General features: G+C 36.4%; 2 protein-coding genes across 4 annotated transcripts; one reads left to right on the top strand and one right to left on the bottom strand.

Annotated features, from left to right (window-relative positions):
- The first annotated feature begins 966 nt into the window (after nucleotides 1-966).
- Nucleotides 967-11,233, top strand: LOC147848169 (lysophospholipid acyltransferase LPEAT2-like). Its single transcript, XM_087338627.1, has 14 exons — nucleotides 967-1,847; nucleotides 7,448-7,628; nucleotides 7,710-7,769; nucleotides 7,857-8,020; nucleotides 8,110-8,173; nucleotides 8,927-8,995; nucleotides 9,084-9,179; nucleotides 9,280-9,324; nucleotides 9,583-9,653; nucleotides 9,849-9,915; nucleotides 10,004-10,054; nucleotides 10,151-10,261; nucleotides 10,659-10,706; nucleotides 10,786-11,233. The coding sequence occupies exons 1-14, from the start codon at nucleotides 1,135-1,137 to the stop codon at nucleotides 10,921-10,923; spliced, it is 1,878 nt and encodes a 625-aa protein (XP_087194753.1). The 5' UTR covers nucleotides 967-1,134; the 3' UTR covers nucleotides 10,924-11,233.
- Nucleotides 11,234-12,465: 1,232 nt separating this feature from the next.
- LOC147848170 (uncharacterized) lies at nucleotides 12,466-20,329 on the bottom strand. 3 transcript variants are annotated; one of them, XM_087338630.1, is made up of 9 exons: nucleotides 20,155-20,329; nucleotides 17,890-17,990; nucleotides 16,563-16,638; nucleotides 14,291-14,414; nucleotides 14,023-14,140; nucleotides 13,867-13,958; nucleotides 13,703-13,772; nucleotides 13,527-13,613; nucleotides 12,466-13,442 (listed from the first exon to the last, which is right to left on the bottom strand). In XM_087338630.1, the coding sequence occupies exons 2-9, from the start codon at nucleotides 17,971-17,973 to the stop codon at nucleotides 13,332-13,334; spliced, it is 762 nt and encodes a 253-aa protein (XP_087194756.1). In that variant the 5' UTR covers nucleotides 17,974-17,990; nucleotides 20,155-20,329; the 3' UTR covers nucleotides 12,466-13,331. The 3 variants fall into 3 exon arrangements, with proteins under 3 accessions (XP_087194756.1, XP_087194754.1, XP_087194755.1); XM_087338628.1 differs by having other exon boundaries at nucleotides 17,890-18,069; XM_087338629.1 differs by lacking the exon at nucleotides 20,155-20,329 and adding an exon at nucleotides 18,070-18,103.
- Nucleotides 20,330-20,567: the final 238 nt, after the last annotated feature.

Genomic DNA, 20,567 nt, shown 5'->3' on the forward strand with positions numbered 1-20,567 from the left:
CATGTGTGTATATAGATACGTATAGGAAGGGCACGTGCACACACACACACACATGTATACATATATATGTGTATATATACATACGTATAAGAAGGGCGCACACACACACACACACACACACATGTATACGTATACATGTGTGTATATACATACGTATAGGAAGGGCACACACACACACATGTATATGTATGTATATACGTATATGTATATGGCGGCAAATAAAAAACGTGTGTGATCACAGGAGGTGTCCAGGCAAGACTTGTGAACAAAAATGCGGAAGAAGAAAAAAAGAAAGAAGAAGAGGTATAAGAAAGAAAGAAAGAAAGAAAGAAAGAAAGAGAGAAGAAGAAGAAGAAGAAAGAAAGAAAGAAAGAGAGAAGAAGAAAGGCATTATGAGAATATAAGCCTAAAGTCCCGTCCGTCCGTCCGTCCGTCCGTCCGTCCGGCCGGCCACATGGCGTCTATAAGGGGCTCCACGTCAGCAGGGGGACACGTCGGCAGGGGCTCCACGTCGGCACGGGGCTGCCACGTCACCGACGGGGGGGTCGGTCGTTTCCCCTACTCTGTTTCTGCTTCTTCTTCTTCTTCTTCTTCTTCTTCTTCTGTTTTAGGTTCTTTGTTTTTCGTTTTTCTGAGTCTCCGCTTCTCCCCCAAGCAGAACCCTAGAATTCCTCCACCACAACACCTCCATACACATTCCAACAGCCACAAAAAAACCTTCTTCCCAAAAGGAAACAAAAAAAAAAAGCGAAACGAAAGGGAGAACCCTAATTTCACAGTTTTCTCTGTTCTTTTTCTTTTTCTTAATTCTTGTTTTTTCGCTTTCGCTTTTTTTTTTTTTTTGTTTTTCCTTCTGCGTGTGACCCACATTGATTTGGCTTCTTCTCTCCTCGATTAAAGAAGAAGGAAACCACAATCTCCCCACACGTTTATTTCTTTACTTTGTATATCTCCATCTCCATCTCCATCTCCATCTCCATCTCCAGCTATTCCTTCTTCAAAACACTCCTGCACACTCATTCTCTCTCTCTACCTTATTGGGTCATCTTGTCCTCTAGATCTTTCTGTCTTTCTTAGTTTATCCTTCATCCAACAAAAGAGCATATATTTTTCTCATCGCATTTCTGCTTCACCATGACTGAGGTGGAGGACCTTCAAAGACCTCTACTCAATCATGAATATGATCACGATCGAGTTCAGGGCCACTTCGCGGATTCCTCCGCACTCAAATCCATTCCAAGACATGGACATGAGATTGGAAATGGATATAGAATTAGAAATGGAGATGGAAATAAACATGGAAATGGAAATGGAAATGGAAATGGAAATGGTCATGAGAATGGTAGGACAGATATTGCTCTTGATATCCCTCACGAAGTTCACTTCGGAAAAGAGGCTGAATCTGAAGATAGAATTGGCATAATTGATTCAACTGTGAATGCTTCCTATAAGGATGAATATGAAGAAGAAAATGAAGAGATTCAAGAGGAGACCCGTATGAACAGTAATACTGATACCAGCGAATTAGCTCAAAATGATGGGATCAATGGTGGCCTCTACAGTTTTCTTGGTGAGCGGCCCGCATCACCCCCAATGCCAACCATAGACCCTTTCCGAAACCACACTGAAACCATCTCGAATACTTATGAATGGATCAAGACTTTTTTATGTCTTCCATTAGCTATCATTAGATTGCTGCTAATCATTCTCATAACTGTCATTGGAGTTTTGTTTGCCAAACTCGTCCTTGTTGGATGGACGGAGAAGCACCTTCCGATGCCAAAATGGCGTCGGCGATTCGTATACATTACTCGGTTATTCGCGCGAGCCTTCTTGTTCTTCCTTGGGTAATTCTTATCTACTTCTATGTTGTTTTGTGAATATTAGTTTTTGCTTCTGTTTATTGATGACCTCATATCCTTGAGGAACGTATTGTTGTCTGGGGATTGTAAATTGTTCTCCAATCTTGCTCTTGATTGAATATAATTTTGGAGGCAATTTCCTCAGTTTCGAGATTCCTCCATCTTCTATGGGTATAGGATGGCTATCTTTAGAAGACATCAGAAATTTCGAACATTGTTGATTTTATATCCTATGGCTTTGTGGAAGATGACTTTCCTTCATGGAAGCCTAGATGAGGAGCTTTATATGCTGCAGCCTGAAGGGTTCATGATTCCAGGAAAAGAGCATTTAGTTTGTAAATTTTGATGCAGCCTCTATGGGCTGAAACAAGCCCAATGTCTATGGTATAAGAAATTTGACTCTTTCATACGCTCAAATGTCTTCACTCGATGTAAGGCAGATCCTTGTCGCTATCTTAAAATGGAAACTGATAGCAGACCTATTATTTTGGTTTTGTATATTGATGACATCCTCATTGTAGGAAAGCATGAAACAACTTTGTAGGAAAGCATGTTCACTATGCTGGGTGCATTTACCAGTTGTAAACTTAAACTGATCAATTGCATTTTTTTAAATATCAGCATATATATGCTAAACAATGTTGAATGACTTGGGGGTGCAAACTGTGCATGAAGGTGAGGTAGAGAGTAGATGTAAAGTGAAATTATGTGAGTATGAGCTTGTTTCTCAATGCATATCTGTGGATATCTGAATCAAGATCAATCACGTATGCTCTTCTTCTTTCCATGGAACTGGAAATTGCTCGGCCCATACATAGTAGTTATGCACTTCATGCTAGTAAACATCTCTAGAATTATTCCACTAAATGCATTAAGATCATTATGATGGATCTTTAAGAAAGAAAGAAAGATATTAGTGTCTTTTAAGAGGCCAAAATGGCCTATAAGACCAAACAAGAGATAACATCTTAAATATTGTCTTTGTCTTTGAGAACAACAAACCAAATTAATGTTGCTAAGTAAAAAAAAAAGTAAATAAGATAACATGTGACTAAAGAATCTTGTTATTAGTATGTGTAACATTCTCAAGTAAGGTATTGTAATGTTTGTGGTCGAACGATCTCTAGCATATGTTCATCCAGAATAGAGAGGTCTTTGAAGTGAGGGAAAAACATGTTGGGATTAAAGGCCCTTTAGGTTTCTCCATTTAAACCAGAAAAACGTTTTATATGTTTTAATATTATCTACTTCTTATTAGAGTTTTACAGTCTCATTTTCAGAACTGTACTACAACTTCTAAAAGAATATTTTGTACACTGAATGGGATCCTTGGACAAGATTCCCAGTCAGCATTAAATGGGTATTTATGAGGTCATGACTTAGCTGTCCTATCAGCATTTAAAGCTCTTCTTCTAAGAGCATATTCGATGTATCTTGACATATATGTGTGTGCACTCTTATCTTGTACATTTTTTTAAAAAGTTCTGGTGTAGAACTGCTTCTACTTTCTTTAATCTCTTCTATGTGTTAAACCCCGAAGGAGTTTTTAGTCTTTAAATCTCTGACTTAAGATATTTCAAAAAACTATCATTCTATCTTCCACTTCTTTATAACACGTGCGAAGGTGGGAGATAATGGCCTTTATCTGTCGATGACAAGAATAGTGAGATTGTGGCCCATTAGACCAGGGCCTACGAGGACTGTAAATTGCTATTGCCCAATCTATTGTAATCCCTTTGCTATTTCTTTGTGGGGAGCCCATTTATGTGGCCCTTGATTGACTTGTAGAATTAGGAGTGATGGGGCTTAAGAAAGTTATGGTTGTTCTTTGTTGATGAGCTTGTGTGCTATACTATTGTCCTTCAAATCCTTTTCCCTTTTTCTCTTGAGTTCTAGCTAGAAAAGTGCAAAGCACAATTGGTTATAATATTCCATTACCTTGCATAGCGGGCCAAAGCCTTGCTTGAAGAGACAATGGCATCTCCCCTTAGGAGTAGTAGGAGTGACGGGGCTAAAGAAAGTTGTGATTGTTCTTTGTGGATGAACTTGTGTGGCTGTATTCTTCAACAACTTTTCCCGATGTCTCTTGAGCTCTAGCAAGAAAAGTCTTAGGCATCGTTGGTCCTCATATTCCATTACCTTGCGTAGTGGGCCAAAGCCTTGTTTAAAGAGGCAATGGTATCTCCCTCTGATTTCATAAAAGACACTACAATGACAAACATAGTGTTCCTTAGATTCCACTCCTTAATGACAAAATTGGCAAATTCTCTCTTCTAGAGGTAGTTGTGTATATCTGCCTACCTCAATCTGTAGCTGATGTGATGAAGTTCTAGAGAGAGAAGGCATTTAAAGAGTTGCAGATTCTAGAGAGAGAAGAATCTGGGAAGAGAGAGAATGTAGTACAGAGGTAATAAAGATGAAAGAGAGTGCATGTCTGGAGCTGCCACTCTCCAACACACTCTTGATGACAAAATTGGCAAATTCTTTCTTCTAGATGTATTCATACATCTCCCTACCTCAATCTCTAACTGATGTGATGAAGTTTACAGCTGCCCTATCACAATGTATGTCCATCTAATTGGACTATCACAAAGACATACACATGGTTGCAATTGTTTCATTGGATTGCAAAAGGTTAGATAGGATGTAGTACAAAGATAATAAAGATGAAAGAGAGTGCAGGTCTGGAGCTGCCACTCTCCAACACACTCTTGATGACAAAATTGGCAAATTCTTTCTTCTAGATGTATTCATACATCTCCCTACCTCAATGTCTAACTGATGTGATGAAGTTTACAGCTGCCCTATCACTGTGTGTATGTCTTTTGCATTCCTAGTCCAATGAAAAATTGCAACCATGTGTATGTCTTTGTTAGATATAATCAATGATCAACTCCAAGTTGTCAATTTATCCCCATATGTACTCTTAGAGTACACATTTTGTGATAGCGCGCCAAATGAGGAGTAGCTATTGTGCAACCCGATGATATGGGTCGATAAGGTGTCAATGTAGGAAACCGTAGATGAGTAGTACAGAATATATTTAGGAAAGAGGGAAATAGGGTAATATGATTGACTAGTTACATGTACTTAGTCTTGAAGTATGTGGTATTGACTTTAAGATAAGTACTATTTACTTGTAGCTTGTATCTAGGGAGCTTGGTCTATTAAATGACAAGTCAGTTAACAGAAAAGGAATATCTCCACACTATTAACTGACTTGCACATTTAATGTGACACTGAGACCAAACTGAGAATATAATCCACTCCCTCTATCTCTTACACAGTGGCTGTGACTCTTAACTGTCCCCACTAATTTTGTAGTCGGCTGGTCCAGATTGCATGTAAGCTCTAAGGTGTTGCCTCATGGCTATATCCCATTTCAATATTTGCTTCGATTGTGATTCTTTCTTGGCTTCTAATATTTTCATTCTCTTTTCTAGTTGGGGCATCTGAGTATTTTCAATTTGCAATGCTATTGTCCTTATAGGAAGTAAGTTTTTCAAAATATTCAATTTATAGTGCTTGTGAATACATCCTAAATTGAAGCATCATTTCCCTTACATTATGAGCATGTACTTCATTTTGCAATCTTATAATTGCTTCTTGTAAAGACATACATATGGCTACGATTGTTTCAATGGACAAAGAATGTGAACTTCAACTGGATGTCCTATGATCCATGCTCGATACTATCACGAAGTTCTATGAGCAATGTTTAGTATATGATTTGTTTAGAACTAATATCACCCTTCCACACATCTGTCTCACTCTATATTTACTTTATTCCAACATCTTTTATTGAATGAAATTCTAGTTGCATATAAGAGTTCTTTACTTTCTATATCTACCATTCAGGAACTGACACTAATAGAAGCAGATATTAGGCATTTAAGATGGATGCTTAGGGCTCAAGCTCACAGATAGACACAAGGATAAGGAATAATGAGAAAAGAATTGGGAATGTTAATTGGTCTATGAGACGAATCGTCATTACAGATATGACTGGATTCATGTCATCCATGTTAAAACGAAATTAAAAATGGTCAGTTTCCTAAAACTATATGGTTATCTGAATAAAAACGAGAGAGAAGGCTCTAGCTCGAAACTGAAGAAGAAGCTCAAAAGAGCACTAAAAATGACCGTTAATAGTCTTTTACTAGAGGCAAAAATCGGCCTATGAAACAAATCATCATTACAGATATGGGCGAAGTCATGTCATCCATAGTGAGATGAAAATAAAAGTACTTGGTTTCCTGAAACTCCATGGTCCTGAAGGAAAAAGTAACAGAAGGCTCTAGCATGAAAGTGAAGAGATTCAAAAGAGCACCGAAACTGACCTTTATAGTCTTTTACATTCTTTAGGCCCTTTCACATTACGGTATGTATGCTAATGTCAATGTCATTGGAAAGACATGGTAAGTGAGATGGACGGCAAGTACTTTACTTGAATTGGAATTGTCAAAGCTAGAGAATATCCACTCTATACCTCCTTATCCACTTTAACCTGAATCTACTCATATTTATAATTAGTTTTCCTTCGTAAACTATTTTTCCCTGTACTAATGACATTGTGTTGTCTGAGAATTAAGGTCCCATCTTAAAGCACTACCATTTATTTATGTATGTACTCAAAGGAAAGTAACATATAAACCTGTATAAGGTGTGAGGAAGTAGAAGATAGAATGTCAGTTTTCTGAAATATCTAAAGGCAGAGATATAGAAACTAAAAACAATTATGGGGTTTAACACATCGGAGGGATTAAAGAGATAGGAGTAGTTCTGCAAAACAAAAGCCAACTACTTAAAAAGGAATATACAAGGTAGGATTGCACACACACACACACACACACACACACACACACACACACACATATGTGCTATCCAAGATACATAGAATATACTCTTAGAAGAAGAGCTTTAAATACTGATGTGGCAGCTAAGTTATGGCCTCGTAAATACCAATTTAATTCTGAATGGAATCTTGTACAAGGATCCCATTCAAACTACAAAAAATATTCTTTTAGAAGTTGTAGTACAGCTCTGAAAACGAGACTGTACAACTTTAACAAGAATTAGAAAATATTAAATAATATAAACTCGTTTTCTAGTTTAGTACGTTTGAAGTTGCATCAGATTTATTCATCTTTGTGCATAATCTGGTTGATTATCCTAAGCTCCTCTGTGCGTAGAAGGCTTCTCTACTTGGTCTTTGCCTCCATGCTTGAGTTTGATCATCTGCAAATGGTCACTTGAAATTACCCAGCCAGCACCAGAAGAGGCTATCAGGGCATTGATATGCCAAAGTAGATAAGATGTCTGTGCTTCTGAAATCGTCTTCAAACGCTCCTGCACCCAATCATCTAATTGTGTACTGACTCTTCAAACCATCGTCAAGATGATACAATGTGGATGATCCTAAAATAAAATCCTTTACTGATATATGTAGGTTTTTGCAAAATTTGTGACTTAAATCTTAAATTGCTAATATTGCCTATCCTCTGATGCTTGTCACTGTAAAATCTTAGATTCATATTGTTCCCTTTGCTCATTAATCCTTTGATGTTTTTTTATTGGAAGTATAGGTATCATTGGATAAACCGCCATGGAAAACGATCAAAACGAGAAGTAGCCCCAATTATCGTTTCGAATCATGTTTCATTTATCGATCCTATTTTTTTCTTTTATGAATTTTTTCCTAGCTTTGTAAGCTCAGCATCACACTCAGATTTACCGGGCATTGGAATGATTATCAGACCAATGCAGGTAATGTCAAGATCTTGTACATCTGCATATATACATTATGTAAAAAGCTTGATATCTTCTTAATACTTCCTTTACCACCAGGTCATAAATGTTGACAGGTCTTCCTCTGAATCCAAAAAAGATGTCTTAAAGGAAATTAAAGTAAGTACAAATTTTTTGTTGCTGCTTGTTGTAGAACTTGCTGTGCAAATGCAGATGTCATGATTATCCAATACAATTTTATCGCAGAATAGAGCTATGAACAATGATTATCCTCATGTCATGCTGTTTCCTGAGGGTACAACTACAAATGGGAGGTCACTGATATTTTTCCAACTTGGAGCATTTATTCCAGGATTACCTGTACAACCTGTTGTTTTGCGTTATCCATATGTTCATTTTGACAATTCTTGGTAACATTCATGTGCCATCATAGAAAGTTAGTTAGGAGTAGATTGAAATTTCGTATCCATGTCTGAGCTATTTGATTCCTTTTATGTAGGGGTAGGATTTCCATCCTAAAGGTTGTCTTTCGGATGTTTACGCAATTTCACAACTTTATGGAAGTAAGTAGGCAAATGGATAGTTGGATTTTTGATAAGTGATTAATTTCATGGCAATGTTAACGTTTGTGCAAGTGATGTTTGTTAACATAAATGTAGATAATTATGATGTTGATGATTTTGAAGAAAGCAGATAAGAAATGAATAAAGATAAGTATGCTAGGATAGTAAATGAAAATGGAGTTGACAGTCCCCATAAAGTGAACACAGCAGAGATCACTTCAATGAACCCTTGATATAAGACACTGACTAACAATCTGTGTAGGTGCAAGAATGCTATTCAGACACACAGGAGAAGGAAGCAAACTGGGAAAACATTTTCATCAACAAATGAATGAGGGTCTTATTATAAGGATTCTGAACATAAATAGTTTGGTCTGCATTTTTAAATGGGTATAAACATTTTGATTTGTTCCAAATGAAACCAAGAATTTTAAATTCGAATTTCTTTTCCACATTTCCAGAAAAAGAGTTTTGGGCAAGTTTTGGTCATGACTATTATAGTTCATATAAGAGATCTTGATTATTTTCTGGGTAAAAAACCAAATAATGAATACCTGCAAACCATCTTCATGAAAAGCAAAATTTATGTGAATGACTTTCTGTCTCATCCGAAATGGATGGCTAGGCCACCATTAAAGTGTAAAAACTTAAATAACTAAGTTGGGTGGCAGCATATAGCACAGCATATCCATGATTTTGCTGGATAATATATTGTATAATTGGTACTAAAGATAATACTGTGTTTTCTTCCAGGTTGAGTATTTGCCTGTTGTCTATCCATCTCCTAGGGAGAAAGACCATCCAAGACTCTTTGCTAAAAAGGTCAAGATGATCTGTTCCTTGCAGCAATATTGGTGCTGAATAATCTAAGGAAGCATTTTGTTACAGTGAGAAATGTTTCTTTGAACAGGTTAAGAATGTCATGGCGAAGGCATTAAATGTGGCAGAAACTGAGTATTCTTTTAATGATCTCATCTTATCTGAAAAAATGAATGAGCATAAGAATGTAAGATATTGCATGACTCCATCACATGAGAAACTTGACATATATTTTATCAGATTTTCTTCTTTTGACATATTGTTCATATACATATATTTTTTTGTAGGCATCAGATACCCCTTGCGTTGTGGAAATGGCATGGTGGAAGAAGGTATATAATGAATATACTGTGTTCTCGTTATTATGCATTTGAATTCCGAGGCTATATGAACATATTTATTGCAGCAGAATAATCCTTTATGGACAAGCCAAATCTCATCTATGAGAAAGATATCTATGTGTTTGTACCAAGCCTCTGCAAAGGGCATGGAAATTTTCTCGTTCCAGGAAAAAAAGTAGGGGGTGGGAATGTCTACTTTTTTTCAATTTGATTGCTGAGTTTGATTGAAGTTTTTTGTTCACTTTTTAGGTGTTCTGTATCAGCGCAAAAGAGGCTCTTATTTTCTATGAGAAATTTCAAAAAATGGATTCAGATAATAGGTTGGTTTTCTGGGTACCGACCATGTATTCTGACAGTAAGCTATATGATTGATGTAATTGGAATTAATTATCTTGTTGTCAAATGCAAATGATGCTTACACGTCATTAAGCTCAATATTAACTAGTACACTAATAGATGGTGGCTATTAACTGTATGGTTCTGTTTTATTACATTTTTTAAATTTGTGATGACAGGGGTTGGGTGTCAAAAGATCAGTTCTTAGAAGGATTAGAACTACCCAAAACAACATTTTCTGAGCAGGTTTAATTCTGCCTTCTTATTAATGCGCAGTAACTAAGCTTTCTAGTTCACCAGTTAATATTAACTTGACATTTTGAATTGCTATTAGATTTTTGACTTCTTCGATACAGAAGAGCAAAGCGCAATGTCTTTCCAAGGGGTGCATACTAAGAACTTTTACATTGTATTTATTGTATATTATGTGCCTCTAATGAGGGACAGATATCTCAACTCTATCGTTGATGGGAATTTGCAGTTTCTTGAGGGATCGGCATTCATCTCAAAACATCCTTCCTTTGAAAGGTTCTGTGGAATAGCCTTTAAATCATGTGACCTGCAGAACCAAGGCTACCTTTCAAACATTGAGGTAATTCTCACTTCCCTGATTATCTAAACCCATTAATCATATGATGAACATGAAGCATGATTATGTCAGATTACCTTGATTTCTATGTCAAATATAATCTTAAAATTTGGATGTCGATCTCATGGATTTGTAAGAACTATCTGTTAAAGCCTAAATTTAGACTCACTTTGGTGTGATGAAGCAATCTTGCTATTCCTTGAATCAAATATATATATATATATAAATACATAATCTCTATGGTTTTGGAGTCAAACATAAATCCAGAACCACTCAACTGAGACTTGGTGTGAACCATAATCTAATGAATAAGTGTAGTATATAAAACCGAATGCTTGATAGGAACACTTTGGAATGATGATGATTGTTTAGTGTTTTATCGATGGTGATGTTATCGCAGGTAGATCAAACTCTGCGCTCTGTTTTTCCAGAGATTTCTCCTTTGCAGGTACTTGTGCTGTGTTGAATTTAATGAGGTGTATGTCTAAATGTGTATTTACAAATAATGTTCTTTTTATATGAAACAGGTTCAAAAAATGTGCAAGAAATTAGACTTTGATGGAGATGGGTTAGTGAATTGGGATGACTTCAGAACTTTCTTGGGAAAGAATCCAGAACTGCTTGCACTCTTCCTTCCTCAAAGCATGAGCTTAAGCATAGTCTGAAGCTATCGTCGAGAAGTTAGTTTTTACCTTATTGAAGGATTTTCAGGTGTTTTTATTGGAAGGTGGGGGATTGCTGCTGTAACCTGAATGTAATTCATAAACGAAATTTTCTCATGAATCCCCATTAAAGTGATCAGGGAATAAAACAAGATATCATGAACTGAGATCAATTATGTACGAATGCTTGAACTGAGATAATGAATGGAGGATGTGGACAGCCTGACCATCCATCTAAAAGATCTTCTCCTAGGAATCCAGGAGGGGTTTCTTTACTGTTCAAAGAATTGTGATTCAGCTGTATCTATTTTTTTCCATTGAAAAGATACACCAACTTTTTTGTATAAGTTGAGATGAGAATATAAGTTGTGGTTCGGCAATATGTATTTTTTCCCCGTCCAGAGCATATACATACATTTTATAGTGTTGAGATGAGGATATTGAGTGGGACAACAGCATTGCAACCCACAGTATCTTAGCAGGAAAGCTATGTAATTCAACAATAATGCTTATGTAAATGACATATTTTGTTCTATTTGAAAATGGATGATATGGTCAAAGTGTTACATCTACACTTCAGGGAATCCAAAAATAGATTATTTGCGTGAAATATTACATCTACTTCGCTTTTCTAATTCAGCTGCTCACAAACGGGTTAAGAATATTTTTAGGCTTTAAATCATCAGCTCATTAAATTAATTTTTATACATTTGGGCATAAAATGAACATTTAGTCACCGTTTATCAGCATAAATTTTAGGGTTTAGGTGAGGGAAAATCCAATAACCAATCAACTAGTGCTCCAGGTTAAAATGATGTGCACGCTGACAGTGCAAGATCAATGTCTAAAGTTTTAACAGAGCTAATTCTTTAGTTCAAGATGATGTCTACAGGAAAGTCGAACATTCACTGATGAAAACTAACCTATTATTAAAAGAAAATTTAACAAAACAGGCATATTTAGGGTTCTAGCCAATCCCAAAGAAAAACCAATAAATCATATATAGGGTTTCATGTGTTTGTTCAGTCACCCTTTTCCTTAACCAAACTATCCACTAACACATAAACAAACTATTGTACAAATTATTAGTTGGTGATTTACTTGATTTGTAGTCTAATAAGCATTTCTATTAACACAAAGTAGAAATGGAAGTCTCATTAGAAAACATTAAGTGGTCAAAATACGCATCAACAAAAGACAAAATACCAATAACCATCAATCAACAAAAGACAAACAAATACCAATTATCTCTCAAGAGCGAGATCTCAAAGAAATAGAAGGTAGCTTTAGAAAAGACTATGTTAGAAAGTCCACAAACCAACGATCAACCTTATCACAATGGACAGGTTAGATGTAGACCTATAACAGCTTTCGCTGAACCAGTATTAGATGTGATTCATCTACGATCAACCTTGACAGCAGTTGATGTATTTGCATCATGGCAAATAGAGTCATGGGATTTTGAGCTTATGATTTTAGGAAGCTCCCTTGCACTCTAGTTCACCACATTGCTCGTATCAAAATTGATGAACATTAAACATAAGATCAGGAAACACCATTTGTGTCCTTGATTTCATCTTTTTGGCATTTGATCCCATAGATAAATCTGCTCCTAACCTACAAATTTCTCAGTAAATACCTCCATCCTATTTATAAATGAGCAGACTTACCTTTTCTCCCTCAACTGACATTCAGACAAATAAAAGTGTACCATCCTGGTTCTAAATCAGCTGCATTTCTAAAAAATGCTGTGGTGATCCATCTAATTGGTACTAAAAGGCAAAGAGCCGGAAGCTGGTGAAGAGGAGAACATCCACATTAAGTTGTCAAAAATAATATAGCTGAGGAACCTGGAAGGTACACTAAAACACACTTTTAGGCCTGTCAATCTGAACCCAAATGTGAATTAGAAATTCATGCAGTCACCTAAAAGAATCAGACCATACTTCCAGATCAATGTGATTTGACAACATTAGAATTCTTTATGCAAGACGTCATCAAATGCAGCACATTTTTACTCCCAAACAAGCAACAGTATGCTTTTCAATGTTTTTATAACCATGCCATCTTTGCAGTAGATGCTAATGACATATAAGAGTCTGTTTCACTAGTTGAGCACATCATGGCAAGCGACAGTTTGCTCTATTAATGTAATTGCTATGTGGAGTGCAAATGACAACATGATTGATCATGATGACTCCTTAATGATGTTCCTTTTGCTGCATGCCAATGCATCTCCCCACATGGTCTCTTGGTGCAATGATTGATACTAGTAACTGCCCATTTCTCTGATACCTTTCACATGGCCTATAATGCACCATCTACCTTGAATGGCATGAATATTATAACGAGTACATTCAGAAAGCAAAGATAATTACGCCCCTTTCTATCTCGTTTAGACCATCATGATTTTAATCATCTCTGTTATTAGGCCTAGAAGAAACCCCATCTGTATCCGACACGCCTGGTGCACCATCCGACGAGTTCACGGAGTCCTTTTTCTTACCGAAGGGATTCTTTGAATACGTAAGAAAAGTTAAGTCAAACCACCAATACCAAAACATAAAGGCTTATGTCTATGCACAACCAAATTGTTGAAAAAAAGGATATTGTAGGCGCATGCCACCACGATCTGAACTTGCTAGTACAGCCCCTTGTAAATTATTGTGAACTGCAATAGCACTGTTCACATCCTGCAAGGCCCCTCAAAAAAATTCTTGAACTTTTACAGGAACTACCATTAGTACCTTAGAAATACCATTACCTAAGCGTAAATACTTACAAGAAATTCAATGAAGCATACAGTATTCCTCGCCTGTGGGAGAACCTTCATTTGTTTGAATCCAGGCTGGCTAAAATATACAAGTAGAATCTCCATATCAATGCCAAGAACGAAGCTTAATATTTTAAGGAACACACGCTTCAGTAAAATACAATATCATTTACCTACTAAATATGCCTCGTAGCTCATTTTCATTTGTAGATTCTCCCAGGTTGCCAACAAACAAAGTATTGCATGGTGGGTTATCTTTGGTATTCTGATGCATAAGAGCATTAAGATGTGCTTAATTCTTAAAAGCATGCACATGTTCTTCAAACTACCTGAACAACTGCATATCCAGCTGGAGATACTGATGGCAACATTGGTTGTACAAAGGACTGGACTGGCTGCATTCCATAACCACTGTAAGGATCGTATGGAACAGTTGCAGGAATGTAGCTGCCAAGAAAACATTAATAATGAACACACAGATACATATACATGTGCATTGAACCTGACATCCCTGCTGGGAAACTTCAAGAAAGGTGGGGGGGGCGAAAGCCACAAAGACATGATGAATACATCATTGATATTCGCACTGTACCTTACCTTTGCGGAACCCAACCAGGAGTTGACCCAGGATACGGAGGAGGTGGTGCATAAGACTGAGAGTAATCCCCAATAGTTCTCAACCTCTTACTTTGATCAAACCCAGCTGAGTCGACACCATTTCCTGTAACAGCTAATAATTAGAGAAAATGGCAAACGTTGTCATATTGTGTGATGCAATATGTGTGGTGTGGGAACAAGATATTTATGGTGTTCTAAGACATATACTGTATGATATGATAAATAATACAATCAGTAAATTTATGCATAGAAATATATCAATTGTATGATTCAAATAGACTGAAATACCAACAAAATCCAAGAATTTGGAAAGTAGACAAAGTTTTAGATATTCAAAATTTTAGAAAATGCCTTTTAACTTCTGCTGTAGACAATAGATGTTAATTATTATATTTATTATCTGATTAATGATGGAAGATAACAACATTTCACAACAATCATCCTCTTTGTCCTCCTTAGTGTCTATAGTAGACATAAAATCACCTCACTAAATAGGCTGCCTTGGTTATATTATTTAGGCTCCCAAATCTCCTCGTCCACCACGTTTTAGTCCTTGACATATGCTAAATCTAGTGATGTATGCTTTAATCAGTTGCTTCTAACATGCTTTCGATGGCTTTCAACATGTGTACTTTGGAGCAAGAACCACCTAAACAATTGCTTAGTACTGAGTCTATATCAAATCATTTCTGCATAAGAGAGTGTGATCCAATTTTTCTGACATGATCTGGATAAACACACTTGGGTTAGAAGCATGAATCAAAGGGATCTAGTATCAGAACCCATTGAGCCCCGCCACACTGAGCCATTTTCATTCACGTAGTGACAGCGAGATCTTGTTGTGGCTGATGCTACCAAATCAGCTACCTTGCATAAGCGAATGACCACTCGGAGACACCATTGTTTAGCCATGGGTTTCCAATGGCGTCTTTGGAGATGTGGATGGCCATGTCCAGAAGATTCTTACACCAAGAATTCTATAATGATAGTATGGATTGCGTCCTATGTTAGTAAGGCTTGTTTTATAACATGGTTGAAAACAAAATATCTCTGTTTGTTTCCAAGATTACCTTGATATGCTTGCTCATAGTCAAGGTTCCTAATTATAATATTAGTAAATAAAAAGCAAAGACATAATTTGCTAATTTTGTTTCTAATTTCACTAATTAAGACATGGCCATTGTCTAATTAAAGAGCCATTAATAATTGAATCTTGGAATTTGCAAAAATTAATTTTGTAATTTTTCTACAATAACCTCACAAAAATCATTGCAAAGTTTCCAGACATGTGACATCTAAAAGCTGACTACCAGCAACAATCATAAAAGAACACATGAAATAAGCCTTCAGATAATAAAAAAGAACACACTAGTTATAAACATATAGTATGCTTACAAATTGTAGAACATGTGCTTCAACATAGACTTGAAATTAATATGAATGTTTGACGGACTATGGTAAAGACACATTTCAAGTCAACCTTCACCAAACAGTCCGTTCAAATGAAGAAATATTTATGAAAAAGGTACAGACATGTGTCACCTGAAATAGCACAACCAAATTTCACTGTAGAAAGCTTGTGCTTGACATGTGACTTGAAAGTATAAAAAATTTAACGGTGCACATTTCATGCCCCACTGATTTAATGCATAACTATCACAATCCTTCATTGTTTTGTGTTTGATACCGTAATTAGTCGGAAAAACAAGATTGCTACCCTATTAGTCTGTCAAGAGAACAATCACTTGAAACTTGATATGGCAAGGACATCCATCAGAATATTGATGAAGCATAGGTAAGGCAGTAGCCATGCTTTAGATTGCCTTTCATTACTTATCAAATAATCTAATTTACTACAGTTGTGTGTGAAGAGACTATCTATATCTGAATCTTTGATTCTATTAAAACAATAATATCATGCTATGTAAAATGGATGGTCAATTCCTGCCAGTGCTTCCATGGGCTCTATCACAGAGATATTCCCCGAGTATCAACTAAAAATATGTACAAATAATCAGTAGAAAGTAGCATAAGGGGGTCCTATGGAAACACTAACTGGAACAAAAGTCTTACTCAAGCCAATTCTTAGAGAGACACCTACTTTCACCTCTTCAGACTTGAACTTTTTTTACATGCAACCCTGCTCTATTTCTAAGTGAATCATCATATGCAGAATAACATTATGACAACATAATAATCAGACCATGTCCCCTAGGTAAACTGTTTCTACACACCAGAAGAAAGATCATACCATGCTTCACATATAGATTCTTTTTTGCCATCTCTGCCCGTAACATTGAATTTGTTTCAGGATCGAAAACTAAATTCTGCAAAAAAAGAATGTAAACATAGTTTTACCCTTACAGAATGTATGCTGTCATTGTGTATGTTAAGCAACATGATCAGTTCGATATTATAAGTAGGCAAAAAATGCCTTTAGTACATTATTTGCGAAACATTGTCACTAACTCATAGTCTTGTAACATAGATACTAAACATAGCTTAAGAGGTAGACCATGGAATCATACCATAGCCCAAATCCAAATCAGTTTTCTATGTCAGACATTAGAGGTTTTGTTCTAATCTCCATCACAAATGATAAGCAACATGATAGAACAGAATACCATGCATCATACAAAGTCATTATAGCCACTTGCAATACACTATAGAATTTAGAACTCTTGGGGGCAAAGTCATTTGTTTAACTAGTGAGAACTGCAAAACTACAGAACTTGAAAAGTGCACCAAAAATACTTCACAGTTTTAAGACAAGAATTGCCGTGAGTGCGGCATATTCAAGAAAACAGTCCAAATCAGTAAGGTTGCTAGCTATGGTGTTTAATTGAATTCATGCAATGTTTTCACATCTCTAGCCATCAGTTAATTGAATCCATAACAAGCTCCCAAAATGAGGTTCATATCGTCTAAGCTCTAATAACATAAACGAGATGGCAAATCTTTATTGGGAGCTAGAAATTCTAGAGTGAGCAAAGATAATACTTGCTTAAAACAAGAGTATACTAATTAAGAGATTAAAGGGGCTGGAATGTAAGCAAATAAGTGTGGCTTATTTCTAAGGCCCTAAAACATCCGTATACACAACTGGATGAAACTAAAATAAAATAAAATGGCCATGAATTAATCTCCTATAAAGGTCAGCATTCATGAAACACATCTATAAATATGTCTGTCCACAATAAAGTCCCCAAAATAGGTGGACGTCTATAATAGAAGTCAGTAGCAACTAAATTGTTATGAGAAATAATGTCTAGAAAAACCTGAACCAGCACAAACTTTAAAAGTTCAATTGCTCTCTATGGACTGCATCAGAACTAAATCTTTAAGAGATATCATTTTTTAACTAGCAGTAATTGTGTCCCTTAGGGTTTCCTAGATATCATAGCCACCCTTTAAAGTTCAAGTACTCTCTATGGACTGGAGCAGAACTAAATCTTTAAGAGAGATCATTTTTTACCTAGCAGAGACTGTGTCCCTTAGGACTTCCTAGATATCATAGCCACCCTTTAAAATAAAGAGACAATTGGGTGTGTACCAAAAAAGACCTGACATTCAAATACCTGAAGTGCATCTCGCGCAGACATTGCCATTGCAGCTGAACTAAAGAGCGCAAACCCCATAGGTTGTTCACCCTTGAAATTCATTTGTGATGCTTCATAACCTGGCCACCATCTGAGCAAATTTAGGAGCTCTCTTTCCTTGACATCAGGTGGAAATCCAAGCACAAATATTGTTCTCACCTGTAAATACATATGTATATAAAGTCATATTAGGTTGATGAAGATACCTAAGAAAGAAAATATGATGGTCAAATCTTTAGTTTTATAAGGCTACAGACTATTGTTGCAGGAGAGAACACAAGAAAACTCAAAATAAATCATTTATAAAAACTATTATGATAAATATATATGGAATAATGGATATACAATGAGGCATGGTCTTTTATGTTGAGTTGAGCTTACAGTGACGCCAATGGAATCATTATTCTATTCCGCTTCATTGAGTCAGAAGAACATTAATTTTTCATGGGAGTTATAACATTTTGATTTGTCAAGAAAACAGTTATATTAGAATGGCAATTTATATGCATAACCTTAATGACCAATTCTAAAGCTAATATTAATGGTTTAAGGGTAGGATACTTAGGAAACCAGTTATCCTAGGAATTGAAACAAAACAATAACGACCTAGGACATGTGGTGGTCAAGGAGCCTTAGTTGTTGGGCTATATGAAAAGGGGACTTAGCTGCCTCCCTCAGTACACCATCGTGAGACGCTGTTGACACACTATTGGTGAGGCAAAGGTCTTCTCTTTCAACCGCTTAGCTCAACATCCAAGTCATAACATGAGGTAACCTTTGGTGGTATGAGACACCGATGGTATTTTATGTTCATTTATTGTCCTTCACTTGGGGATGGTAAATCTAGTTCTGCACCCTTAAAGCATTATTTTCTTAATCGAAATATCCATTGCTTATCATTAGTATTCCATTCGTAATATACATTGACTTCTCGAAGAGTTACGCATGATCAGCAAAAAAAGACCTGTTTTGTTACAAACATCACCAATTCTGATTTCCAACATACTATGGGAAAGCATTGCCAATACATTAAAAACAAATTCACAAGACATTGACTCAAAAATATGGAATACAGAAGCTCACTTAAATAAATAAGAATATTTAAGACTCATGTTATGCCCAGCTTTGTTGTCACAATGGACGTCTGCAGATACCCCGTTTATTTAGGAGAAATTTGTTTGAAATAATGTTGACGACTTTAAACTTCTCCTCTTGTTTCATCAACATATTGATAAATGTTATAAATGCAACACAGGGAAATATTTCTTCAGAGTTTCGCAACCATAGAATCCAATGATCAGAAAAATGCCTTCAATTTCTGATTCCTTTTAAGCAAATGTATATTGTTAAATGACTTTGAATATGTGATATAGCTGTTAAATGAGTTTGAAACTGAAAGAAAGGAGTATGTTAATGTTTCTGCTCCATAAATGCGATTCTTTCTGGATCTTCCTACTAGTATCTCTGTCTATTCCCTATCGAACTTTTTCAATTTCCTGGATTTCTTGCCCACTCCTCCCCCATTTCACTCGACCCTATTCGAGTCCCAAAGCTGAGTAGGTGCCATTCTCCTACCCTTTGAACCAGCAGAAGCAGATTAGCAAGTTGCATCTACAACAAACATTCTAGGTCAAGTTAAAGTTTTAGGCTTTCAACTAGCCACCAAAGCATCTGTATCATGAGGCATCGAGAATCATGCTTTCGCAGTTTTCTAAAGTTGCCGTCATGCTAATTGTTGGTTTTCAAATAAATTAGTGATCCCCGAGACCAGATCCACGTTATTTATCCTTGAATTCATGACTGGGAATGAAATCTCTATCACAACACAAGTAATTCCACGCCAGATATCACCATTTCTTTTATCAATAAATATCTGTTACAAACTTTTTTTCAGAGGGGAGAGAAAGTGACAGTAAAGCTTCCAAACGTTTAATGAAACACAGAGAAAAAAGAAATCCTCGGTATTCTTTGCATCAATTTAGCATCTGATGAACTATTTAGCATTCATTTTCCAGTTCCCCTGTTGTACAAGATTGAAACGTGTATAAGTGAGCGAATACCAGATCCATGACTTGTATCATCGAATCTATGGCTAAATAGAAAACCTCGTAAAAGAGTATATCTCGGAACGATCATTCCTTCAGCATATCCACATGGAATGTAATCCAAGAAGAAGCAAACCAGAAGAAGAAGAAGAAGAAGATGATGATGATGATGATGAAGAGAGAGAAGGAGGAGGAATACCTCGTCGTTTTCAGCGACGGATGTTTGTGGCCACTGTGTGTAGAGCGGAGGAGCAGCCATGGCGTCTCTATCTGCACTCTCTCTCTCTCTCTCTCTCTCTCTCTCTCTCTCTCTCTCTCTCTGTCTGTCTGTCTGTCTGTCTGTCTGTCTGTCTGTCTGTCTCGCTCGTTCGCCCGATCTCTGTGCTAGCGAAAGCGATGGCTATGGATGCAGCAGAAACAGACACACAGACAAAAAGAAAAAGAAAAAGAAAATCAAAAAAAGAATAGAAAAGTAAATGGAAGCTCTCTTTTTCTTTTCGGGTTTTTGTTTTTTTTGTTTCTCTTTATTTTGAAGGTCTCAAGTTTCAACAGAAATACTTGTGTCTCAAAACCGATGGATGGATCAATTCTTCTTCTTCTTCTTCTTCTAAA

Source organism: Azolla caroliniana, unplaced genomic scaffold (genome assembly GCF_043228905.1).
Source record: "Azolla caroliniana isolate FFs.n. ecotype wild unplaced genomic scaffold, voAzoCaro1.0.p SCAF_485, whole genome shotgun sequence".
NCBI classification, from domain to species: Eukaryota; Viridiplantae; Streptophyta; class Polypodiopsida; order Salviniales; family Salviniaceae; genus Azolla; species Azolla caroliniana.

What these genes read in the sequence shown, in the direction of transcription:
- LOC147848170 (XM_087338628.1), bottom strand. Translation starts at nt 20,214, where the DNA reads ATGGCTGCTCCTCCGCTCTACACACAGTGGCCACAAACATCCGTCGCT. An exon ending in CCTGGTTGGGTTCCGCAAAG is followed by an intron (nt 14,141 to 14,290) that starts GTAAGGTACAGT and finishes TTTTCTTGGCAG; the next exon opens with CTACATTCCTGCAACTGTTC. An exon ending in TATGCTTCATTGAATTTCTT is followed by an intron (nt 13,614 to 13,702) that starts GTAAGTATTTAC and finishes GGGGCCTTGCAG; the next exon opens with GATGTGAACAGTGCTATTGC.
- LOC147848169 (XM_087338627.1), top strand. Translation starts at nt 1,135, where the DNA reads ATGACTGAGGTGGAGGACCTTCAAAGACCTCTACTCAATCATGAATAT. An exon ending in TGATTATCAGACCAATGCAG is followed by an intron (nt 7,629 to 7,709) that starts GTAATGTCAAGA and finishes CTTTACCACCAG; the next exon opens with GTCATAAATGTTGACAGGTC. An exon ending in CAGAGATTTCTCCTTTGCAG is followed by an intron (nt 10,707 to 10,785) that starts GTACTTGTGCTG and finishes TATATGAAACAG; the next exon opens with GTTCAAAAAATGTGCAAGAA.